The sequence below is a fragment of the Colius striatus genome, chromosome 4, assembly GCF_028858725.1.
Source record: "Colius striatus isolate bColStr4 chromosome 4, bColStr4.1.hap1, whole genome shotgun sequence".
Classification (NCBI taxonomy): domain Eukaryota; kingdom Metazoa; phylum Chordata; class Aves; order Coliiformes; family Coliidae; genus Colius; species Colius striatus.
The window spans coordinates 45,855,192-45,869,767 of NC_084762.1; the positions used below are offsets into that span (position 1 = coordinate 45,855,192).

General features: G+C 39.1%; 1 protein-coding gene across 2 annotated transcripts in view; it reads left to right on the forward strand.

Annotated features, from left to right (window-relative positions):
* The window catches only part of DLGAP1 (DLG associated protein 1), a 143,333-nt gene that overhangs the window by 37,736 nt on the left and 91,021 nt on the right, over nucleotides 1–14,576 (forward strand). For both annotated transcript variants that reach the window (XM_061994856.1, XM_061994857.1), the window contains exons 3-4: nucleotides 5,995–6,172; nucleotides 8,772–9,012. In XM_061994856.1, coding sequence (XP_061850840.1) covers nucleotides 5,995–6,172; nucleotides 8,772–9,012 — 419 coding nt within the window. The remainder of the gene's footprint in view (nucleotides 1–5,994; nucleotides 6,173–8,771; nucleotides 9,013–14,576) is intronic.

Consider the following 14,576-nt stretch of genomic DNA (forward strand, 5'->3'; position numbering starts at 1 on the left):
AAGATTGCTCTTGAGATACAACCTCAACACCTCCACATCCTAAAAAGAAGAAAAACAACTTCTGTGTCTTTTAAGAGGAAAGCAAGTTTGTAATAAAATCACAAAGAAGTGATTTCATGACTGATTCTGAAGCTGGTAGTAGTCAGATGTGAAGGGTTTTAGAAGTGACTGGGCTTTTTCGAAGCATTTGCTACTGAAAACCATTGATCCAGTTCCTGCCGTCTTCTGTTAAGCAAACAGCAGCCCTCTGGCAGGACACTGTGCTTATTCAAAAAAAAATCACAACAGCTGGAGACAGACACATTAGAGAGCTGTGTGACACCAAAAGGTGTGGACTTCTTGATTTATTTTTTACGTCCTTTCTTCTGCAGCCATATCAGAATCCAAAAAATCAGGCAGCAAGAAAAATACACCACACTGCAATTTCTACCTCTTCTCACCAAGTGACAAACTCTGATGCAGGCATGTCCCGTGCACTTTTGTGGTATGTGTTGCCTGGTCCATGCAGCAAAAACAATTTGTCGTCTTGTAGTGGAATCTTTTATAATGCAAAAAGACTCAAATTCCAGTTTTGTGCCAATATCATTGAATTGCTCTTCAGTAGATGAATTTTTCCTGGTTATCTCCAAGTTTTAGGTTTTTCTTTCTCACACTCAAGACTTTAGCAACACACTAAGGACTTGAACAAAAGTGTTATGGGTTTTTTAGCTTCAAGATAGGAAATCCTCCTGATGAAGTTTGCTTGATTATGAACAAAAACAGAAAAAGAGATCTTCAAAACCAGGAGAATCCCAGGTGAGGGGTAGAATGCCCAAAACTGTTAATGTACTGCCCTTGTCTCCATCAGTAGTATGACAGCTTTGTGTATGCTGCACTGACGAAGGCCCAGAACACGGGTGCCAACATGATCAAATTACCCCAGCTTGGTGACCCATTTCACAAGCGGGATCAGACAATGCACTTGAATGACATTGCTCTGTACATTTTCCTCCCTGATGTCTTTCAGTGTTGGTCTTGTGTTGGACTGCACTGCAATCTAGCAATACTAAAGGTACTAAGGTAGCAATCACTACCTTCTAGCAATACTAAAATGCAAATAAAATTAAGCACAAAAAGGTATGTTGGATGTGCTCATCAGCCACACCAGAGGTGGGTCATTCAGTCAAGAAAAATTAAGCCCCGTGGAGTTAAGTTGTCCATTGCAACCTACAAAAAATGAGAGCTGGGATATTTAGCAATGCTGGTGTTTTTGAAGTTTGATTTTTTTTTTCCTTGGGTTTTGAGTTACATGTGGTGTGTTGTTGGAGCCTTTCTGTTTGTCTGAAGGCAAATTTTAGCATACTTGCTAGCTTACAGAAGCATTCAGGACATGTTTCTGGACTTTCACTTTATTCTGCTTTGTCATTTTCAGTTGGCAGAGCACAGTACCCATCTGGCACAGCACTGTGCTTTCTGCCATGAATCTGAATGCCAATCTTGTAGAAGATAATACAGTCTTAGGGCTGCTTTTCATTGTAACTTTTTTTTATATTTTGCCTGGCCTAAAGGGGAAAAAAACCAGCCATCATCAGTCTTGTCTTCCCCTTTATTCATTCAGAAGTGCAATGTAATAAATGAAAGTATTTCTCATAAAGAACACATATATAACAGAGTTCATTGTGCTCTCCTAAATTAAAAGGATTTATTTGAAACTGAACCCACCTGTTCTGATAAATCCCTGTTGCCTATCTTTTCTTTGGCATTTGAAAGCCATTTTGAAGGCAAAGGAACTCTTCCAGGAGTATTTTCAAAGTTATTTCATTTTTAGTCTACTAACACTTTGTTTTCAACTCTTTAACATATATTTGAATGAATATGGAAGCATATACAAATCAGAAATGACAGGGTAGGCAGTATGTAAAGACAGTGCATAAAGTTCCTTCCATTTCCACTCATCTTGGACTATAATGTGAGTGGGCCACTAGACTAAGTCTATTTTCTGCCTCCAACCTGGACTTCTCTGTACAAACAAGAGCAAACTAGCTAAGCCTAGCTCCTCCCCTGCTTTACTATGCTGATCAGCTCCTTACTCTGCAAATTGTCAATTAAGTAAATTAGAGACCAAAATGTGTTGCCATCTGAATTAATAATGTATAAATGCAAATACATCTGTAACAGTTGGTTAAAAATATTTATTAGCATGCACATTGCAACAGTGGTAGGGGTGAGTATATGTGTGCATTTTCAGTGTTTTGATTTCTGTATTTGAATGTAAACAGGAGAATTGGCCTCAATGTGTCTGAAGTGCACAGAGCTGAAACCAAAGAGCAATGTGCAAAGGTAGATTTTCTTTACACACCTACATGACCTGCAATTTTAGATGCTTCACTAAAATGCAGTTTCTGCTTAAATGAACACTCTCTGCCTCTAAGAGCCCCTCATGGGCTTTCAGTTAGCATTTTGCCCTTGTAGGTGGAGTACCTTAGTCTCCCCTGAGGCACAGTGTGGATCAGGAGCCCTTGCCTTCCTTTACCTATGGGAGCATTTATTTTGCCACCAGGACTCAACAACCTTCATTTCTACACACCTCAGCACAGGACTGACTCCTTTTCTGGTTAACCCCCTTAGGACATGCACAATGGCAGCTAGCCAAGTGGCAGAAACACAAAAGCCTCATCTTCTCCTGGTGCCTCTTGCTGTGGTTCTTTGGGAATCACATCTAGCAGTGCTATTAATCCTGCCCCATGCATTATCAGCATGTTACCATCATGGCTGTGTGTCCATCCTCTGGGGTGAGACCTGGGTCAAGGGCAGCAGTAAGGGGAAAAAGGACATTGCTACCAGTGTGGGGACCTGCCACCTGTGAACACAGCATGTTGCCTTAAAGGACAGCCCAGCGCCACAGGTCACTTGGCTCCTCACATCTGCTGCAAGATCACTGCTCACTGCTGCTTCAACCAACGTCATCACATCATATATCCAGAAGAGAGTAGAAGCCTCACAGATAAAAGTCTCTATTTTACCATAGCAGTAAGGGTGAGCTGTAAATAAACCCCCCTGAAAGGGCTCTGGCACTGTGTTCAGGACCACCTTTCAGCACTTGTCCTATGTCACACCAGCAGGCACTGCAGCACAGAAATGATGCAGCGTGCTTGAGGAGCTCCTTCAAGATCTTTAATAATTCACATCCTCCTTTTGCCAATTAATACATCCAGTGCAGTAAATGGAGCTAACAGACTATTTTGTATTGACTAATGAGCTGTCCCAAAGTCTCAATCCCTTGTCTGTCATGCTTAGTTGTGGAAATTATGATGGCACAAACAGAAGTTTGGGTAGTACAGGATAAATAGAAAATGGCATCGAACCCTTAAGGAGGAAAGTATAATTTTCATTTACAGGTTACTGGTAATAACCTTCAGATAACTGAAGGTAATAACCTTCAGTTACTGGTGCAACCCTTCAAATGTTTCTTTGTCTATGCTTTCAATCCTTTTTCTTTTTTAATTTCCATCACTACACCCAGTGAAACAGTGAGTGTAGCAATCAGTAAGCAAGGAGCCACCTCTTCCAACAGCTACTGCTATCCTCACCTGTTCTGTACAACAGACAGGGGCTATGCACAGGCTAAGTGGCCACTTGTAAAACATGGTTCTAGCTATGTGCCAGACTGGCCAGTCATATAGTCAGGAATAAAACTAGTCAGAAAAAGGCAGCTTTGCTGACCACCCGTATCTGAAATAACAGTCATGGATGGATGCCCTCATTTCAAGAAAATTGGGTAAATGTTGTTACGCAACACTAGTGCATACAAAAAATAAACTTCTGTATCTTTTGTGATGGCTTTCCATGACCTTTTGTAGTGGCTTTCTATGACACTTGTAGAACCTCACCTGCTCTGTCTGGCTACCACAGCAAAATCTTGCTGCTGTGGGTACCTCCATCTTGTCATATTGGGTCCAGTTTTTAAAGGGCACTTGCCTCAGCACTTGCAAATTTCTGTCTGGCAATATCTGTGTCCTGAATTTGGTGATGTGCTGCAGTCTTCTTGTGAGCTCAGCTAATCAGTGAACAACAGCCCCAAGTGATGGATTTGACTGGCAGCTAATCAAACATATTTGAATTTTGCATGTCACGTATTGGCAGCAAACTGTTAACAACATATTCATAAAATACATTTTACATTAGTTTAAGAAATGCACTTCAGACAATGCTCATCAATGCAGTGTGGTGAAGTAGCTTGCATGCATCTGAAAAAATGTCTGTTGAATTATTCATTCTACTTTATCTTTTTTCATTTTTTATTTCTTTATTTTTTATCAAATAACAGACAAAGTTGGGGTTTTTTTTCCAAGAGTTCCATGGTTAGTGTTAGTTGTCAAAACATTGTGGCTAACTGCTAGTAACAGTCACTTTTTCATCATTCTCTCTTCTTTTATTTGAATTTGGAACATCACTAATTATGATATCTAAGAAGCTTTCTAGTTTTGTCATGTGGAATCAAATGGCAGAAGGAGTCAAAGCAGATGAATATGGTTGCTGTTGAGTATTGCACAATGGCAAGCAAAAGCTTTATCTTCAACTTTTGACAGGAATATTGAGTAATTTGTGTAAATTTATGTATTTTTATTAGACAAGTAATTAGCAGCCAGAGAATACGGTGCTGTAGAGATGACCTAGATTTTATTATGTTATTGTACAATTCAGAAACAGACCCAGTTTCTGAACTACTTAGGTGTGTGATTACACAGTGGAATTGTCCTCCTAAAATACATTGTCAATTACCAGAATTGTGCATGCCACTGGGAAATTGCTCATACTAATTACCATCGTTAGCTACTTGAATACAAAATATCTGCAAATGCTTCAGAAATTAGACATAAAATAGATTCTCATCTTTCAGGTCAGCTATGTGTGGGTTTCTAAAGACATGAAAACCAAGTCTAAGACTGCAATTAGGTTACAGATTTTTCTTTAATATACCTGCAAACATCTATGTGAGATTTATATTTAAAAATGGAAAAATTAGTTAATATTTTAATTTGTTTAATTTGTAATACTTAGACAATATTAAAGATATTCCAGTAAGAATATTGAATCACCCTTTTGATACTTTATCCATTGATTCATTGTTTAAAAAGAAATGATGAAAAAATTAATTGTATTGAATGAGACGTGACATGAATCACTTTTTGTGACTCACATCTTTATAAGATGCCTCCAATTCTGACGATAGCACTTAGCCAGCATTTTCAGAGGCTAAAACATCTCACAGGTGGATGTTTGTAGCTACACATTACAACCTTGGCTACTTGACTCTATGCACATATGGTTTGAATACTGCAGTTTGGTCACATTTCATCTGGGGTGGGGTTATTTGTTTATGACTGCTTGTGCATGTCATCTGTCACTGGTATTGGAAAACTGGAGAATGTAATGACTTCAGATATAACAACTGTGGTTTTTAAACTTTTAAATTGACATCAGGTCACATAAAGCTGCTTCCCTAGCCTACATTTACTCAACTTTGAACTTAAGTCAGGAGTGAAATAGAATTTAATATGTATCAAACCTTACTGGGTGCCTCAAGTTCTTGGAATGATTTCCCAGGTTAAGATGTATGGGGTTGGAACTAGATTAACTTTAAAGTGCCCTCCAACCTAGACCACTCTATGATTCTATGTACTATGATTATGTTTGAATGTTGTGTATAATCTGTCTACCTTAGTTGTCCATACACTCTTTAAAGTCCCATGTGAACGTAAAACACCCAGTCACACAGGTACATATGTAGGTGACAGAGTTAAAGCACAAGCAGGTCTGACCAGCACAAAATTTTAGAAGAGGACCAACCCTTTAGAGGAATTGAGTCCCTACTGTTCCTAGCAACTGCATTTCAGGAAGTGAACGTTCAGATGATGTGTTTAGTATCATATGGTAAACCTTACTGCTTCTGCTTTTTTTATCCCACTTCTATTAAAATACCTGTTTCTCTTTGTTTTTTACCAAACATCCCAGGATATCCAGTGAACACTCACCAAAGCTTCAGATCCGGAGCCACAGTTACCTGAGGGCAGTGAGTGAAGTGTCCATCAATAGGAGCTTGGACAGTCTGGACCCTGCAGGGCTGCTTACATCCCCCAAGTTCCGCTCCCGCAATGAGAGCTACATGAGAGCCATGAGCACCATCAGTCAGGTAAGTGACATTCACCCATGGTATCCCAGAGAGCAGCTGCTGGGCTGGACACCAGCTGAGCCCTTGCAATAGAAGGAACGTGATTTTGTTTTAAATGTAATCAGGCAGCTGCATGACACACATTTTCAAAATATTTTTGAGAAAATAGAAATGTTTTCACATAGTCTTGTTTCTGAGAGGGTAACATTTTATAATGCCATAACCTGCTCTTTGCAAATGCATGAGTAACACATTGTCCAATTCATTTGAAGGAGCAGTCTAATCTTTAATTTTCTCTTTTCCAAAAGCAAGTGCTCATCAACAGGATTCTCTTAAGGATCTTGTGCTTAGTACTTGAAATCAAATGTTTTATTTAATGCCTCCAGAAACCCCATATTCATATATTCACATGCTGAGGGAAATAAAGGAAAATTAAGCCTGTAGTATGTTCTAGTTCACAATTTTATTAGTATTTTATTAGAGATTTTAAAGCTTTCATTTCCAAAACCCAACGTTGATGCGTTCCTGTGTGACCTGATCTAGGTAGACCTGCTTTAGCAGGGGGTTGGACTATTACCTCTAAGGTCCCTTCCAATCCCTGGCATAATCCTATGATTATGTTATTGCAGACGTTCTTAACCCCATACACCTCACCTCTGAATTTTTGGCCTATATAGTATGTATTTTTATATGTATATGTGTAAAAATAAAGTGCAAAGGTGTTATTGTCCTGAAATTCTGTGAGATCTCTTCATGCATATTCTAAATTAGAAAAAAAAAAGCTACTATGATACATTCCATTTATGAGTTTTAGTGTCATAAAATACCTTGTCCTTACATGCAACATGCTTGTAAAGTTGAATTGGTCAGGGACAGAGCTGAAAGAAATGCACAAGTGCCAGCAGTCTGCAAGTCAGTGGGCCAGTAATTCATCTGCTAAATTTTTGTAGCACCTTGGTATGATTTTTTGGTTTATTTGCTTAAGTGAGTTGTTTGGATAAATCACTTGGATAAAAGAATTTTCTTACACTACTCCAGAAATGCAGCAAGACAGAATTTGTGATGCCAGATGCTGGCCCCTTGTTATTGGCATGTCAAGTCATTACAAAAAGAAAAAAAAAAGGTGCATGACATTGACTCCAGGAGTTCAGCTGGGGCCATAACAAATATATGTGTCATTTAGAATGGAGCTGTAGTTTGAATTCTTGCAGTATTCTGTATTTGGGCATTGCAACCTCAGAGTATTCACCTGTGTATTTTATAGTCAGGCACTTTGCACAGGGTATGGGCTGATGCTCAAGAAAGAGGGTCAGGATGTATCTAGGAGGAAACAGCACTGAAATTCATATCTCAAAGGCAATTATTTGAACATTAGGTTAGATTACTTAGCTGGACAACTAGCACATACAAAACTGTCTGCCAAAGAGTAAGTATAAATTGCCAATATGAAGAAGTTTGGGGTTTTTTTCTTAAAAAACAAAACAAAACAAAACAAAAAAACCACATTAACTCAGAGATGTTTATTTTGGGATATGGCTGTTCTCCACCACTGTAGGATTGTTCTTTATGATGTACTATCTGTTAATCTTCCATGCTCTTTGAAAAAGTTTCTCTTTGAAAAAAAATACGTTCTATTCTTTGAGATTTAATTTTTCATTTATGTGTACAAATACCTGGCATAATGTTTTCTAGTTTCTAAGGGTTGGTTTGTTTTTTTTTTTTTTTACTACCCTAACACAGTCCTACCTTCTCTAGCATTCTTGGCCTTTTTCATGCTTAAAAACTAAGAAAACCCTCAAGCAATGGTTTCCATGTACATATTTCCTACAGGGGTAATTATTGCATTTTAGTGCCAAGCTCAGAGCTCTATTCTCAGTTTAGAGATATGAGTATCCATTACTAATTAAGCCGAGGTAAATGGTTTCCAGGTTTGTAAGCCTGTAGCACGGCCACATGCTTTTGAATGGTCTTTAACCTACATGAGTGCAAGTCTTTGTCACCACCTAGTGTCTGCTCCAGAAAGGGACTAAAGTTTCCCTTGCATCTCTCAGCCAAGTAGTTATACAAACATTTTTCCCGTGAAGCAAGGCTGGTTCTCTTATCAGCCTTCCTTTCCCAGCTGTTTATTGCTATTTCTACCCTCAAGCTTCCCCTTAGGTTTATCACTGTGATTACCTGTGTGTTGCATTGATTGTCTATGGAGGTTAAGCTGTCTTTTTTTTTTCTCTTCACCTCCCCATAGAAACAGTGATTTTTTTTTGTTTCCAATGTAGCAGTCATAATGGCCACAGGTTCAATCAACCTCTGCTGTAGGACCAGGGTGAGATAAACCAGGCCCTACTATGAGGACTCCAAACTTCCAGCAGTTTCAGCAGGAGCCAAGAGCCTTAACTCTGCTGGATGTCCACCTATGCCTGAGTGTTCCCCTTTTTGTACATTATTTTTTCCCCTAACAATTATTTTGTGAAATGGGACATGTTTATGTGCCATTCCTCTGCTTGTCATATGGGAAGTGATCTTCTAACAGATGTTGGCCATTGTGCTTTTGTAGCTTGTGAATGTTAGTACAAAAGCAGATAGGTGTATGGGATGTACTGAACCTAGCGGTCTTTGCCTACAGGTGAGTGAGATGGAGGTGAATGGTCAGTTTGAATCCGTCTGTGAGTCAGTGTTCAGCGAACTTGAGTCTCAGGCAGTGGAGGCCCTGGATCTGCCCATGCCAGGCTGCTTCCGCATGCGGAGCCACAGCTACGTCAGAGCCATTGAGAAGGGCTGCTCCCAGGACGATGAGTGCATATCACTGCGGTCTTCATCTCCCCCACGTACAACCACCACGGTGAGGACCATCCAGAGCAGTACTGGTGAGTAACAAAAAGGGAAATATGGAGAGGTGGTGGGAAGGAAAGCTACCTTTCCGTGCAGCTCCATAAGATGAGCTCTTCTCTGTCACTGAGCCCATAAGAGAGTTTATGTTTCACTAGGGAAGACTCACAGATCAAAGTTGATAAAGCTGTGGTGTCTTCCACTTCCAAGCTAATTTATTCTGGGCTAAAAGCACATAGAATGGAAGTCCAAGGTCATGTCTCCTCTCACTGTCCTCCCTAAAGAGCAATCACAATTTGACAAGGATGAAAAAAAGCTCTGAGTTAGTATCTCTGCTGGCTCCTACCAGGAGGGTCCCACTGATGAGTTTTTCTACTAAGATGAGCCAATCTTGGTGTTTTCTGAAAGTTACAAGTTACTGGATTTGTTGTTTAATGGCTTGGAGAGACTGATAGAGCTCTCTAGGCCATAGCTCAGAGGTAGGAATGAAGAAGGAATGAAAAGGTCTGCAGATCGAAACATGCGTGTTCACATCCTGCTGTTATTCCTTCTGCAGCTTAAACTATTCAAACCTTGCAAGAGAGGTTCCGCTCTAAATGGGAAACTTAACAAACCTTCCTTTTAATGTTTGAGGTTACTTTTCCTTTGGAAATAATCATGAATTCCAGATTCTGTCACAAAAAAATTAGTGTTTAAGGGGAAGAAAGAGAAGTCAGAAACCAAAGTCCAGATCTGCCTGTCTCATTCAGGAAGGCAAAAGGTGGGAACCCTATGTGTGTGTGCTCTTCTTTCTGGAAGGATGAGAGAGGTTCTTTCTTTTGACTTCTCTACATCCTGCATTCTACAACTTTACACAAATTTCATTTACTATTCATATCCATGACTAATATTGACTATCTAAGTACTTCACTGTACTCACTATCTCTGTTTTCCTGGTTCTTTAATTTCTGTTTTCTGTACTTTAAACTTTTGCCTTTTTGTGGGTTATCTCAAAGGTGCAGTTGTTTATACACTGTAAGTTCCTTATCTCTCATGCCAGTCCTTTTTTGAGAGGCTTGTCAATTGGTTTATGTCATCAAAGGACATTTTCAGTCCTTTTACCACACACAGCTTAATTCACGCTTTTTCAAAAAGTAACAAGTTTAAGTACTGCTGGAAATACATTGTCAGTAAACATCAAAATGTTTTTAACAAATGCAGCAGAGCAGTTCTCATCTAAATCACCAGTGAAAAATTGTGTTCATGTGACAACATTTCTGCTGTAAAAGTAGTTCTTGCATGCCCCACAAAGGCAGGATTTACTTAAGGTATACATTACCTCATTGGAACGTATTAGCTTGTGTCAAACATACTCTGAAGCAAAAGATGAAGGATGGGAGTTTTCAGGGTTTGATCTGCATGCATTTTTCTTTATTAGATCACCTTGAGTATCCCAGAGTGGTTTTTCAGTTCTTTGAGAATAGCTTTGTTCACCATTTTCCTTTATAAAAATAACTGTAATAATTAATTCAGAAGAGAACAACTAGTTTTTATTTGTCTTTATAGAAAAGGTTGTTTGTGTCAAAACTTAGAAAAATTATGCCTGTGTTTGGGGACGATGGTGTATAAATGAAGAAGATTGGCTGCATATATCAGCAAAATCCCTGGAAAACCTGGAAGAGGAAAATCGTTATTGTAAACTGCCTCCTGTGTACACTCCTTTTTTTGTAGTAAAACTACAAATGGAGGCCTGGTCTCTTTGGGTATCTGGCTTTATTAAAAAATCATATAAACAAGGCTGTGTTGCTGAAAAATGTAATCCACTGGGTCTGTCATGTGTTACTGCTTCTATAGTCAGTCCCTTAAAATGCAGAGGGAGGAATGATTTGCAGCCCTCTCTTTGCACATCCAGAGAAGCATTTGAAGGCTACTGTAGGTGTATCTGTTTTCTGCTGTGGGAATTTTACTGAGTAATCTTTTTCGATTTTTAATTCTTGGACTCCCAAAAGCCCAACCCTTGCACTGGTAGCATTTCACACAACTAGTCTCTTCACTACCTGACTTATATACAACTATCCATTCAGTGGGGATTAGAGATGAATTAATTTCATCCAAAAGCATTCATATTGATGACCTTGCTGTTGCCTGTGACTGGCTCACAGAAGAGGAATAACATGGAAGGTATTGTTGATGGTTTCTGTTAATATCTGCTTCAATAAAATGGCAAATGGGACAACAGCGAGGCATTTGTGGAAGAAAGGAAAAGGACATGTCAGACTTATCTCCACTGTGGTGATATTTCAAATGCCTTTGTGGGATAAATAAGGCCAGTTATGATCTAAATGACCGATTTAATGTCCCCAAATGAAAGAGCTGTCCTCCTACCTCAAAACCACCTCTGCTTGTTCAACCAAGTGAGTTTCCTTTCATCAACATTAGCAGTTCCCTCAGGGATCTGTCTTTTAATTCACTAATGCACAAAGCTGTGATCATGCACTGATACTGAGAATTTCTTTGACTGCTGGAAGCATGGAAAAAGCCAACTTGATGATGATGGAAAAAACACAAGGGTTGCCTGTCCACTATATTCAAAGTTATTCCTCGAGAGCAATGACCCACAGCTTTCCAGGGCACTTGGATACAAATATTAAGCAAGCACTATAGACAAAAATCACACTTATCTCTACTTATTAGCCTATGCTATGGTGGTTGCAGCCTCAAGTTTTCCTTTTCTTTTGCCACACAGCATTGGAAGTCTAGTTTTGAAACTAGGAATACATCTGTAGGGTTGCAGCTGTTCAATTCCTGAGGATGTCGTCAATCTAATTGTATCCAATGCTAATGTGCTGGCTGTGTCAGAGCTCAGCTATGGGTGACTGCCCAATTGGTGGCCTCTGCAGCCTGCACTGGGCTTAGTGCTGTTGCAGGAATGCTGTGGGGTGGCTGCACCTGCCTGAAACCAAGCCCCAATGTGAAAAGAGGGGTGTAGGCACAAATCTGTCATCATCAATGGGATGAAATCTTGTGCTGTGAGTGGGGAGAAAAATCCTAACCTCATGAAAGTGAAGTATCTGTGTGTATAAGTACTTTGATCATAAGGCAATCTTCTATGTTAAATGTTTTATCCATGTTTTTAAATGAAGGATTTCAAAATGAAGAACAGAAAATATTATCTTATCACTTTATATGGAAATGGAAATAAGCACCATGTCACAGCTTGAAAGCTAAGTAGCAGAAAAGGCTCAATCACCCTCCTGTTTGCTCACTCAGCATCAGTTGTATCCACAGGGACAGTCACACCGTGAACTGTCCAGGGCCTGTTCCTGGGAATGAGGCTGTGCAGGCTGGGAGCTACAGTAGCTCTGAAGTGCTGGCATATGTTATACACCATAGCCTGCACTAAAAATTATGACCCGTGTCATTTGGTCTGTTCAGAGGAGAGTAATGAGCTGAGTTATTGCATAATTTGATCCCAGGTTATTTGCAAATGCAACCATTATAGCTAAAGCTTTTCAGCCAATGGATTCAGTCACTAAATAGGTAGCCTTTTAACAACTTTAAAAGTCTGTGCATCATTTCAATAAGCTTAAATCATATCATAACTAAGAAGTAATGAAATTTTAAAGTAGTCTAAAGAACATCTTTCTCCCATATTTCTTTTGTCTATGTTTCTAAACCATGCCTGTGCAGCTGTGCACATTCCTTTGCTGCAAACAAACCATATGACATTGTGAGGGCTCAGATATTAGAACACATGGATACAAGTGTGTACTTCAGATTGGATATGTTTAATTTGAAAATGATGCCTCTGTAATAAAGCTCAAGTAGTAACATCAGGAAAAACTCTGCCCTAGATTGCAATATATATTTTCTTAATATCTGTCCTCTGTACAGTCAGGTAAACAGAAACATCAAAGTTATCTGCAGCAATGCCATCTGGTGATTCTCAGGAATATCACACTTCTTCTTAAGAGTAAAATAAACAAAAATCCCAAGGAGATTATGCCATGTGACTAGCAGGTTAGAGAATGACTGACAGTTATCATGATATATGCTAATTACTGTGCTTCAGCCGAGCAAGATGTTTTCCTTCTGTCCATTGAACCATCTGACCAAGAGGAACCAGGTATTTTGTGGAAAATCTCTAAGGGATTGTCTAGCCAATTGAAAAAAAAAAAAAAAAAGGCAAAATTCAAAATGCAAGCAACTTTAAAAATAGACTTGTAACAGCCAGAATTCAAAAATAAAATCAAATCCTGTGGAGAAGGAAGATGTAACTGACTGTATGCCTGCTGTGTCCAAGCTCTTTTGGACTCCTCAGAGATACATTTTCAAAGGCTCTTCTGTCCAAAAAGAAACACGGAATTAGGATTTCAAATTTGATTTCCACTTGAAGCTAGGATTGATTTCTGGATCTGTACCAAAATTAAGATATTTCCGCAGAAGGTCTGGAGAAATGTAACTAAGTTAAGGCCTTCATGCAGATACTGAGCCTCAAAATAGATTCAAAGAGTGAAGAAAACTGTTTGACAAAGAATTTACATGGTTCATTTCCTCTGTTTCCTTGAGTAATCCTGACATGCAGTCCACCTTTGGTTTTACTACAAAATTGTTTAAACCAACACTTAAAAATGTTTTTGTTTATTAATGTGGAGCTGACCTTGGAGGAAAGCACTATTTCCAATTTCAGAGGCATGTAACTGTATCTAGAGCACCTTTCATCTCATCTACCCCAGAAGTCAGCTTTATGAATGTTAAGTTCCACATCACATTAAAAAAAAAAAAAAAAAAAAACAAAAAACAACAAAAGCCAACCAAAAAAAACACCAACCATTTATAAAGCCTGTGGAAGTTTTCAGTGAGAGAAATTCAGAACAGAGAGACACAACCTCTGACATTCAGCCTGGAGCTTGGTAATTTTGTTTTTTCTATGATAATCCACTTTCCTGCACAGCACTTCAGGAAGGTACTCAGTCCTTGCAGTTTCAGTTAAGGCTCAAGGTGACTTACTGAGTATATAGACACAGTGAAAGTTCAGAATTCCCTAAAGAGAAGGGGTTAGACAAGGACTTTGTTTTATAGGGTATGGCCTATTTATTTTTTCACCTCTGAAAACATAAAGCTTAGAGCAGTTAAAAGTGATCTCCAAAGTTATGTGTCTCAGATGCAGGAAACTCAAAACTTGTAATATCCTTTCATATTCAATATTTGCATACTATTCTTACTCTTCATTTGCTTGTATGCTTCTAAATTTTTGTGCTAAGGCTGTTAGTAAAGTAAGAATCTGAGAAAAACCTTAAATATTCAAAAATGTGATCTTAAAATGTCTTGAAGGAATATGTTGTCTTACCTTCTGAACAGAAGCACAGAACAACTCTGCTCTTACGTTCAGATAGTGCTTCTGTGGTTGACTTCTCCAGTTGTCCAAATGAGTTGGACTGAAAATGGGTACATAACACCCCAGCATCCCTTGATCAATATTCATGTGTCTCTCATGCTGGACAGTGCCACACTGGGCACAGATTCAAGATATGATCTCAGCAGCAGTGCACCTTGCTCAAACTGCCAACTGTGCTTTGGCAAAGACTGACATGCAGTCAGCAGCCCTCAGTTCTAGAGTATA